Source organism: Monodon monoceros, unplaced genomic scaffold, assembly GCF_005190385.1.
Source record: "Monodon monoceros isolate NGI ecotype Baffin Bay Population unplaced genomic scaffold, NGI_Narwhal_1 Super_Scaffold_12, whole genome shotgun sequence".
NCBI lineage: Eukaryota > Metazoa > Chordata > Mammalia > Artiodactyla > Monodontidae > Monodon > Monodon monoceros.
In genome coordinates, this window is record NW_021703768.1 from 88,057,389 (window position 1) to 88,069,549 (window position 12,161).

The window sequence follows — 12,161 nt, forward strand, 5'->3', positions numbered from 1 at the left end:
AATTCGCCCATTTGGCTCTGGTTTTAAATACGGTAAGGAGAATTCACCCAAGAAATCGAAGTAGTAATGGAAACCATTATATAGGGCCAAGTCCTGATTCTATGTGGTACCAGAGAACAGGAATGGCATGGATGATTAAAATCCAAAACTGATTCCAAACCTCAAGTTATTCAATAGCCTCCAAGTCTTTTCTTACCAAATCTCATACGAAAGCTGCTGTAAGTTTCAGAAACATCATTTTTTTAGTTTTCTTTTCCTTCTCAAATCCACCTACTGAACAGTGAAATGGCCAAAGCCATCAAAAGAGAAATACAGTGACAGGGAAATATACATAATAAACAAACTGAGTAATCAGTCCTCAAATAACCAGATACCAACACAGAACTCTAAAGCGAAGCAAAGAAATAATTTGTGAAAGAGATAATTATATAGTAAATAATCAAATACATTAATAGCATAGATGTACTGGTAACAGGACCATTCCAAAATGATACTCAAAATAATGAGATATTCAGAGTCATGATTATTGCTGACTCTCTTAGGCCATATTTTAAAGGACGGATACTAAATCAGGAATACTCTCCCCAATAAAGAATTGCTTTTTGTCTATTTAATTAACTGAATTCAATTGTCCTTTATACATTTTTTTTTTTTGCTTCAGGGAACCCAGAGTTTTAAGTTAAACCATCAGATATGTCTGACCCCATATGTATATAATCATATGGAATATCCTGTATACATATACACACCCCACCATACACACACACACACTGTCATGTTGTTGTTTTCCCAAGAGTATAGTCGACAATAGTGATAGCAGAGTGTGTAATTAGTTTTCATTGTTCCCCGACAGCTATAGTTCCATACAAGGCCCTTTTCTTTTTAGGTGGTAACTGATATGGAAAAAATAAACTAATAATAATAAATAGGCATTTAATTATGGGTCCTGCAACCATAGTGGGAACATTGCCAGAAAAGACTGGAACCTCTGGGACAGCAAAAACATATATTTCCAGGGGAGGGGAGAATTTTGTTCTTCAATTATAGTAATACTTAAAATATTGATGACAGGCATATGATAGAAAAAATTTTTAATTTTTTCCCAAGTCTCTATCGAGGATAAAGTAGGTATACAATGCTACATCAATACTAAAACCAAAACTACTATTATATCTGCACTAAAATATTAATAAGAATAAAGGCATTGCTTATTAATAAGCAAAATACATAAAGAATAGCTTTATGTTTTGATACTATCAGTGAAGAATACAAAGATTCAGTTTCAATTTTGGGTTTTGCCTTGCTTTATACAGACTTTAAAAAATTAACACTTGTGATATCAAATATCTGGGTGCTATAGTCCCTGAGGCTTACTTCAATTTGTTTTATACAGTATTTAAAATAAGGCATCTCCCAAGTTGCTGTCATGGCAGACACCAGATCTGTCACTGAGGTCCTTTATCGCCTGATTAATTAGTAATTGGGAGACACATTTTGGCAGCTTTCATTTCCCTATTATTTTCTCTTGTTGGACACAAAACCCTGTCAGGAGCACCACTATTTGAACTGTACCCTTCTTAGTGCTGGGTCACTAAATTTTAATAAATGGAGTCCCTGCCAGAAAACTACAGAAATAAGCATAAAAGTTTATTGCAGCAGTAACAGTAAACAAATATATGAAGAAAATACTGAATGCCACAGTATCTAAAACATTAATGGTCTGTCTGAACCCTGGGGTTATTGGCGAGATTGCAGAGCAGAGACTAAAAGAAAGGACCTTCAACAAAACCACTGCTTTCACTTGTCTTTTAAAAAGTACATATTAGCTAAATAAAGCAGATAAATACTTGGTGCAGCAGAGCCATACATCTGAGTTTCCTCCATTATCCCAACCCGATGAATAAATCTATTGGGAGGAAAAGATTGATAGTGACTACAGGGATACAGATCCCTTCTAGAAGTCACAAAAGCACTGTCTGAGCCAAACAAAGAAACGTTTTTCATAAAAGGTAAGGTGAGGAACTTAAAATTGAAGCTAAAAAGAATGAGATTTCGGAGAGCTACAAATAGCTACAGAATCAGTTTCAGGTTCTCCATCTCAAGTGTCAGTCACTTCAAAAAGTGCTGCTACGATGGTGGCTCAGGACACTTGTGTGCCACAGCAGTGGCCATGCTGTGTGGGTCAGAGGTCACAGCTTCCACATTCCGACATCTGTCTGTATTTTCTTGCCCTGAAACAATAGACGGGAACTAGGCTCATTTGCTCCCACTTTGTTTAACCTAATTGTTAAACACAAGAGATAATTTCCCCATATTTAGAATTATTTTTCCTTTTCTCCCTAATCCCAGTTGACTCCATACAATTAAATACCATTAAAAATAACTTAACCAAAAGGTTAAGTCCCCTATATATTATTAAAGTTAGGCAAATGTGACAAAGCCGTATATCCTGCCGGCACCTAAGTACCAGAAAACATCAAATATCATGCCCACCACCATCAAAATCTAGATAACAATTAGCACGACAATTATCCAACCAAAATAAGCCACGACTGCATCAAACCACAAAACTGCATTTTTAATAGGAGAAAATACTTTCATTTACTTTTATAACATGTATTTACATAGTAAGAGGCAAGAGCTAATTGTGAATTATAGTTTCTACATACATAAATCACTAATAAAACTAGAATGGATATTCTGACACCTTAGAAACGGGAAGAAAAAACAAAAGTATTTGTTAGTTCATTTAAAACAAAAAGATCATTTTGAACCCTTGGTTATTTTAGTCTTCTCCATCAGTCAAAGAAAAACAGATGATGTATAGCAGAGGAAAGCGTTTTGGTACAAAGACTGTCAACTCATACTTGGACTTTAATGAGAAGTCCATGAGATGTATATCCAATCTTAAAACATGTATTTATCTCCTTTACATTGTACTTGCAACCATCAAAAATCCTACTTCTAATGAACTGAAGCAATCTGTGACATAAGTAGTATTCAATTTGTGCCCAGTTTAATCAGACTGATTGAGTCAGGTTACTTTGAAATTAGTCTTAAGACGTTCTGCTTTTACTTCAGTACATGGGAATAATGTTCCCAGACGTCGTCAAACAGATGCAGTGGCAAGAAGTGTAGTATAAATTTTTGGTAAAGTTTACTAGACCACATGTTCCTCCAAATGTATCCAGAAATACAAAACATGGTGGAAAATGTAACAGTCTCAATTAGTATACTCTCATAATTTTTAAAAACAAATATGAATTTACTTCCAAAATAATTTTCTATAAGAACCCACAAGAATGGTTTAGTAATGAGATTGTGAGAGCCTATATTCCAGGGACCAAAAAGGCTCTGGCTTCATATAACGCTTCTTAAAGCACTCCAAATGCTTCATTTTTGGAGGTAACTATATTTTTATCACTACCACTTACTAGAGAAAGATTCCCGCTAACGCTGTGCAATTTGGAAAAAAAAAAAAAATCAACCAACAAACAAAAAGGACTGCTTAGTACAGTAAGAAAAAGGAAGTCAGGGTTTGGGGGCGGGTGGTGATAACAGGGGCTACAAACATATCACTGAGAAATTAACGATAAATTATAAGCTTCAAGAGAAAACTACATTGGTAAACATGGTACAGCCCAATATTTAACATGAAAGTATAATATGCCTAGGTTTAAAATATATAATTACTAAGTTAAAATACCCTCTTTTTTGTCAACTAAATACAAGAAGATAGCATTCTAGTGAGCTCATGAATAACTTAAGATAGAGCTTTAAATGTAGAGCCCTGCCAAAATGATCCCAAAGTGGTTTAGTCCTTTTCTATCGTCCATATTCATTTCCGGACCATTTTCATGAAAGAAGTAAAATCGGTCTTAAAACAAGATGGCTGCTTCTAGGGGGAAAGAAAAGAAACGCTGATTTAACTGAAAGCCAAAAAACTAGCTTTTTTAAATCAAGAAACAAGAACTTTGGTATATTTTTTTCTAATCTCCAAGTATATATTCATGCACTTCCACATGGAAATTTACGGATTACTCTGTGCAGTTACTGAAAATTATTAATAGCAAAGCAATTTCTTCTAAAGTTTTGATCTTTGTGTGCTAATAAGGTGATTGCCCAATGCATATACACAGAGATGTCACAAAACCAAAATTCCCAATTATCCTTCGTATCAGAATCATGATCATCAGTCCCCAAAATCAGGTCACTTGATAAGCAGTAACAGGAATAATATTTATATCTTTTATATCTTACAGAACTCCATCATAAAATGTCCAGTGATAGATATCCTGTTACAAACAAATCAACTGTATTTGGCTTTTCAAAGGTAATACCCTAGGAACTTAGCTGTTAGACAACCGCTCCTGGAATTGCACTTTGATGACCTTCCCTGAAGCAAATGGCAGATTAACTGTGACATACACATAAAAACTAAAAACATTTTCCTCCATTTTGAAATAAGTTTTTAATAGATTTTTTTAAAAAAAATCACTCAAAACTATTTTTATTTCTCACTTGAGGGGAAAATAAGACCTGACAGTAACATTTTCTTCAACCTGTCAACTGTCAATTGCATGAAGAATGTTTCTCAAGATGACAAAGGTTTATTTTTCCTTATTGAAAATGACAGAATTCTACCTGAATGAAAGCTGAGCTAACCATCACTGTAGTACACTACCGTCTCCCAGCAACCAGCTAACTCAAGGAGAAGTTTTCACTGTTTTAAAATAATGGTTTTATTGAAATCTATGGCTCACTGTTTGAATACTATATTCAAAAGCCTAAAAATAAAGAGTTTCCATCTACACAGATTTCAGATTAGAAAACAGTGTAGAGACTTCAGTAGTTCACAATAAACCCTTCAGAGTACAATAAGGAGTATAGATTATCAAGAATAGTAAAATAGAAGGAAAAATTTTTGTTTATGCTCAAAACTAGGCATCATAGTTGTGATACAGAAAAACCTGCATTACTACTTTTTACTTTTAAACTAAGTTCTTCTATGTCATTATGCTGCCTTGTTTATAACAGACAATTTTGAAAACATGAATACAGGCAAAATCCAGAGGAAACGATCTCCTGGTAGTGAGTAATATCCCATTCAGAAACACTGGAAGTTCAAATTAATCACAAGAAACTTTTCCACGAAACAGCTCAGGGTATAGGTTGAGAAGCAGACTAAAATATAAATCTAATAATATAAATCAGGCCCTTAAAAGAGACAATAATTTATTGATGTTTAGCTGTCTAAGACCACCATCATAAGACAAATTACTAAAAGTGAATATTAATATCTCATTTCTTACACTCCTCTTTGAGGTTTTATACCTGAATATGAAGGCATTATCTGTCACAAATGATGAGAGGCAATTTTTTCTCGGTTTGGAAGACTAGTCCTGACTGAGCATCCTGGGTAAGTGGCCAGAACTTCCTCACTGTGCTTAGAGACATACAAGCTTCCTTTTCAACAAAGACATTCTAATCAGGGCTGCTGTTTTAACAGTTTGTATACTGTTTCTGAAAAGAAAATTGATTATATGGCATCAGTTAACATAGAGTGGTTCATTATCTAAAATAAAATATCATAGCTTTTTAAATTCTCATTACTGCTGGAAGTTATTCAAAACCAACACAAAAAATGAAGAGGGCTGAGGGGTATCTTTTTTCAAAAACTATTAATCAAATGATATATACTGGACAAAGAAAAAAAACTAAACAATAAACCAAATGTTACCCTCACATAAAATTCTGTTCTTAACCATATTCTTATGTTTTGTTCATCTTCTATTTCAATGTTTTCTCTTCCTCAAAGGTACATTCTTTTGGCATATACTTCTAAGTTTGCAAAGGCCAGGACTCCTGAAGGACTAATTGTATTCATTAATTTTCTTGGCCCAGCATGAAGCTGGTAGCTTGCTTGGTTCATAGCAACAGGGGAGAAAAGGAGGCGCTCATCTTTATCTGTCCAATCCAACAGGAAATCAGGCCAGTGGACAGAATGCAATGAAACGCCTCTTCAGAGGCATCTTACAAGATTAAATGGCAAGAAATTCACAAGGCTAATTTGCCCCCAAATAACTAAGTGCTCCCTCCAAATCTGATCCTCAGTCTTCAAAGGTGGGAGCCTCTAGAGCTATTGATCATCAGCCAGAACACATATGGCAACAAGATATTCGTTCAGTGAGCCAATGGCTTAGTTAATACCACTAAAATCAACGAACAGGGAGTAATGAACTACTGAAGGCTCTCTCTGATTCTTTTAATCATGAAGAGTATATTGACCTTGGTCTCACACTGAACAGCCAAGCGTGCCTCAAACAGCACTGATGTTCCAGTCACCTAAGAAAAAGACAGTTGACTATTTCTGATAGCTTATTACGAATACATAACATAATGTATAAAATCAATGGAACATAACATCTCAACGGCTTATTTTGCTTTCAAACTTCTATGGAAAACTGGCCAAAAATAAGAAGCACACTTTTCTTCTACAAATTTCTAGATTAAACAAAGGGTAAGAGGGGGAAAATTCACTTCAGGTCTCCTACAAATGGATAAGGGTAAAAACACTTCAGGTTTCCTACAGGGGATATAAATTTTCATCACTTTGTTTTTAAAGCAGATGTTTATAAAATTCTGATATAAATATCAAAATAACAAAATTATCCCGTTACACCTAATAAAATGATACATTACACTGAGGTTCAGGGTTAATAAAGTTAAAAGATTCTAAGTAATGTCTTTTACTTGAAGAACTTTTGTTTCTAACATATGAAGTATTATTTAAAATACTTAAAATTTCAAAACTAAAGTTATCAGGGTTGGTGATACAACTCATTCAAAACCAAGATCAACTTTCCATCTTTCTTCAAAACAAATTCTTAGATTTAGACCAAACTGATTTCATTTGTCAGTGGGAAAGGCACAGTACTGGTATACTGGTATATATATATATATATATATATATATATATATATATATATATATATAAAACACTGGAAGCTCAGATTTTTTTAAATGAAACAAGTGAATTTTGAAAGAGAAAAAATATGCAAGGGCTATATGATCAGGGAAAAATGTTACTACTCTCTACTTAGTCACATACATATCACCTATACTGCCTGAAAGATTTGGGAGTGTTGACCTAGAATTCACATCACTTTCACAACTCAAGATTACATGTTTGCAAAACTAAATGGTGTCAATTACCTGCTACTCTAACATGAAATGTTTAATTTACAAGTCCAAAGAAAACATATGGTTAGGCTGAAATTTAGAAAATCCCAGATGAATTATAGGGATATCTTTTCCCATAAGACAATAACATTTTAAATTGGTGATTCTCAAACCTTAACAGAAGCAAAGTACTAAGTGAAGAAAATCGGTACTCTTAAAGTATGCTGGTTATATTTGCCACTGTATTATTTTACTATTCCATCTATTAATGCCAACCAGTAGGAGACATGTTTAATTATCCCAGCATCATTTTGGCAATTGGTCAAATGAATCCAAGAACTTTTCAACATACACAGCATTTGAAAGAATATTATCTTTGGAAGCACCAAACTGTTTATAGCATGTTTCAAATTAAGCGGCATACTCTTAATATTGAGTCACCTCTACCTTTATAAACGTAGCTACTAAGGGAGAATGTAAAGGAAGTTTTATTATTGAAAGTCTTTTTTAAAGTTACTTAAAAGCTTTTTCCATTATTAAAGAAATTAGACACAAATATTCTATCAATAGTTATAATCTCCTTGACTTGGATCTTCATTACTCAAACTTACTTAGTAACAGGCCGGTTCAGAATTGAGCATAACATTAAAAGGATCTTTCTATTACTCTCACGATTTAGGTGAAACTCATACAACTTTTCAAACGTTTAAAATATGAAAGGTGCATTTACAAAAATGTTATCATATATTTTTATTCAGACTGTTAGGTCTCAGTTGCTATTTCAGAGATCTGTAGCAAGTCAATACATAAAATCAATGTGGTCCACTGCCCAATAAATACTGCCAATTAAAAAGTTATCAGCATTTAAAAATTAAACATCTATTTCCCAGAAGTGAATGCTTGGGAAGACAGATTCTAACAGCAAAACCATCTGACAGCAAATACATTTTATATTTTTTTCCTCTGTGAACTTAGATCTATGGATGCTTCTGTTATCAAAGCAGTCAGTAATGAAACCCAATGCAGCTGATAAACTCCTATGACTACACAAGTTACAAAATAAGAAATGTAAATCCTGTGATCAAGATGTAATACTTAATTTTAATTTTATCTAAACATAATTTCAAATGAAGTACATTAGTATAAACTAAAATATATTTACTTCATTTTGCCACAATATCCATTTATTATCAGCTTAATGTGTCGCTGAACTTTTCTTCTAAGAGAAAAATCTTTAAAGTCTCTTTACGTTGCAATTAAAGTTTTCTACTTTTTTCCACAAGACTGAAGTCTTCTGATCATATTATTAATTTAGCAAAATCTTAAAAGATAGGATTTATGTCAAACCAAAAAGCATGGTTAGCTTACTTTACAAAATGATGGCATAGATGAAAAGAAAATGTAAAACATTAAAAGTTTAAAATTTAGTAGACCCCTGCAAATTTTCTAAAATATTTTTTCACTATCTTTTGTGATAAACTTATTTCTAAATTACTTATTTTGCATTTGGCTCCTTTTAAATACATCCAAGCTGACTTTTCTTCATTCATCAAAAAAGCACCGTCTTATTCCACATTTCTAAGATAAATCTGCCTACCAGTACCTAGTTTTAAAATTATATTATTTTTTAAAGTAAGTTTTACTGTGATAACATATGAAGATAAACACAAATCCCTAAAAATACTAAAGTTAGAGCTGAATCTTTTTTTGGGGGGGTGGGTTGCATGATTCTTTCTTTTGAACATTATCAAATTGATAATGATCAGAGAAGTATTTCCACAAACTTCAAATTAAAACACTGACTTGAGAATACTCTTGGTATTTTAAAATTCTACAGGTTAACTTTGGGCAGGTTCAAACACACCATGGCATCCTGAGCAGAAGAGTTTTCCGCAGGCAGGGCAGATCTATTAAAAAACATGACCTGTGACAAAAATCAATGTGCTAATCTCAAACCAAACAACAGTATCAAAAGCATAAAACAGAGATAACCTAAGATAAAATGTCCTCAAACTAACTCAGACTAGTTTGACAGGTTAAGAAGGAGGGGGTAAGAGTGGGGATGTTGCTGATTCTTTCTGTTTTAACCCAGGATGACTGGAACACCCAAGTACCCAAATAAATTAATACCATGAGAAAAAGATTACACTGTGAAGTTTGGAGTGGGAAACAAAAGACAAGCAAGAGTAAAATGTCCCAAATTCAACTAACCAATTTCACTGTTGTTTTATTTGATAAGGCACTAAAGTTTAAAATATAAATTCCTCTGTTTCGAATATGCTGTCTAATAAAGCCCAAAGGGGAATAAAACCAACCAACATAATGAGACTTGCTTTTAACGCCATCACAACTGGAAAGCTTGCTCTATTTGTCTTGTCAGCTTTAATAAAAGGCATCTCCTCTGGCAGGATGGCTTCTCTTTCTCTTTTCCTAATAGCGGTAAGTGGCATGTCAAAGAAGAAATAGCTTCCCATTCCACACCCACCTTCAGGAGACTTTTTAAACCAAACTTTGAAGGATGTCTCCACTTGGCCCAAGCGATTCAGTCAGGACTTGGGCTACCTGGGTGTGACTATCTTTCCTGGGGTAGCGGGGGGGAGGGGGACTCTATCCCCGTTCGGCAACCGGTGTACGGCTCGTAGGGAAATCTGCTCATCTCCAACTGAGAGAACATTACTTCAAGCGGGGGGAATCCCTCCTATGCCAGCATAACAAAGGAAGGCGGGAGGCCGGCGGAGAGGGCCACCGGGAGGTAGGAAAAACTAGAGGCGCCCACCAGCCCCCTCTCCCCAAGCGCGCTGGGTGCGCAGCAACCAAACTCTTCCCTTGGCCTCCGCGTTTCTTCTCCCAACTTCCACGCCAGCCCAGGGAAAAACCTGGGATTTTAGGTATAATCGATGCTATTTCCCTTCTCCTCGTTGGGCACCGAGACCAGCCCACAGCTGGAAGGCTGGAAGCTGGCCTCGGTCCCAGAAAGGCAGAGCAATATGGGCCCAGCGGGGCCGACTGCTGCCGGGGAGAAAGTAGGGCTTGGACCTGCTCTGGATCGGGAGGGGTCCGCCCGGCACTCTGGACAACCCCACCCCTACCCCTCTTCCAGGGTCCGTGAACAAGCCAGGGTCCAGCAGGAGCGCTAGGGCGGCCCCGGGCGCCCGTCTCTAGGTTCCCGCGTACTCGGCTGGCGAAAAACGTTTCCAGGTAACCGCGCGTTTTCCTCCGGCTGCACACTGCCAGGCTTCAGACGAAGGGCTCCCACCTCCCGGTTCGGCCAACTCCAGCAGCTAGCTCCGCAAGCATGACGTAACCCGGCATTAGATCAAACTTTCTGGCACCTTGAGCCCACCGGGAGGTGGAGAAGGTGGGAGAAGCCTCTCTACTGCCAAGAGAGCCGGGACCAGACTGACTTAGTGGTCGGATGATTTCCTCGTAGTTAAAGAGGAAAATATAAACCTAAAGCTTCCGCTTCCCAGCCCCCCACACTTCCCCCTGCCAGTGCGCTTTCTGAGCGCACCGGGGAAAAGGGAAGGAAAAAATTTAAAAAGAAAACAAACAAAAAAACACTTTGGGGATGTTTAGCTGGTTCTCTCCACAGTCCCTGCGCAGCCACGCTCCAAGAGGGAGCTCCTGGCGGCTTGCGCCCGGGGTTCCCCGTGCCCAAGCCCCGCGCCTGGCTCGGGATGCTGGCCAGCCTGCCCGGGTGGGAAGCGAAGTCTCCACTCCCGGGCTCCCGCCTTTTCCGAGTCTCCCCGGGCTTCGCAGAAGCATCGGGTCTGGGCAGCCCCGGGGACGCCCAGGGGCGCTCAGGCTCCCTGCCGCACCTCAACAATGAGGGGCACGAAGTGAGCGTTTCCCGCGGGCGCCTCGAAAGCCATCCCCGCCCGAGCGACGCAGACTCTGAGAGTGCGCGCCGCTGTCGGCCGATGCGCGCGGATCCCCGGCGCCGCCGCTCCTTCCGCAGGTCCCCGAGGCCCGGGTAGCCCCGGCTCTCCGCCCCCCATTGCCTTACCTGGGGTTGCTGCTGTTCCAGTAGACGGCGTAGCGGTCGGCGACGGCCTTGGAGCCAGGATCCTGGCTGAACACACACGTCCAGAGCACAAGAAACATCAGCGTCAACATCTCCACGTGCAACATCACGCCTGGCCAGCGGCGGAGCCGCCGACGCGCCACTCCGGGGAGAGATCAGGGATCCGGAGGGAGGGAGGGAGGGAGGGAGAAGGGGCGAGAGAGAGCGGGAGCCAAATAAATATGAATAAATAAAAATGAAGAGGGGCGAGAAAAGAAAGAGGCGCACACCAAGCTGAGGAGGGGGAGGAGAGACAGAAATAAAGGTGGAGGAGTGGGGGGAATAAAGGCAAACTCGCACCCCCAATGGAGGGCTCAGGAGAAAAAAAGGAATCACAAGATGGAGAGAAGCGTGCGTGTGTGTGTGTGGTGGCGGCGGCGAGCGCGGGGGAAGGGGTGCCAAGCTGTGTCTCGGGCGGCGGCGGCAGGCCGGTCACCCCGGGAGAAGGAGGTGCGCGCCGGGCCGGGCGGCGGCAGCGCGGGTTGGGGCAGGCGGCGGCGCACGCTGCACAGTCACCGGGAGTTGCGCGCCACGGCCGCGGGGAGACATACACCGGCCCGCCGGGCCCGGCTCAGCGTCGGCGCCGCGGGGTGCGCACGGCTCCGCCGCCGCCCAGGGCCCTCGCACTGCGCCCCGCTTCGCTCCGAGTTACTTTGGCGGCCTGTAGGAAACTGCAGGAAGAGGGCTCCGTGTGGATGGGGGGGCTTCCCGCCTGTGGTCCTGGGAGTCTGAGGACCCCCTTCCCCCGCCTCCTCTGTGCTTTAACCCGGTAACCCCTGGAAATCTCGAAGGAGTCTCGTAGGTGCTACGGGTTCGGGGCGCCGAGAAGGGTGGAGATCTGGAGCCAGAAACCCAGCCCCGCCGGCGTCCTGGAACTGGTTAAGCGGCAGCTAAGCGGGCGAGGAGCGGTCTTGCC

At 39.7% G+C, this 12,161-nt stretch overlaps 1 protein-coding gene across 2 annotated transcripts in view; it reads right to left on the reverse strand.

Moving 5' to 3' along the window:
* The window catches only part of EFNA5 (ephrin A5), a 276,148-nt gene extending 264,552 nt beyond the window's left edge, over nt 1-11,596 (reverse strand). Inside the window, exon 1 of one of the 2 annotated variants that reach the window (XM_029216536.1) lies at nt 11,189-11,596. In XM_029216536.1, the coding sequence (XP_029072369.1) occupies nt 11,189-11,313 (125 nt within the window). In that variant the 5' untranslated portion in view covers nt 11,314-11,596. The remainder of the gene's footprint in view (nt 1-11,188) is intronic. The other variant, XM_029216537.1, reaches the window with a different exon arrangement.
* Nucleotides 11,597-12,161: the final 565 nt, after the last annotated feature.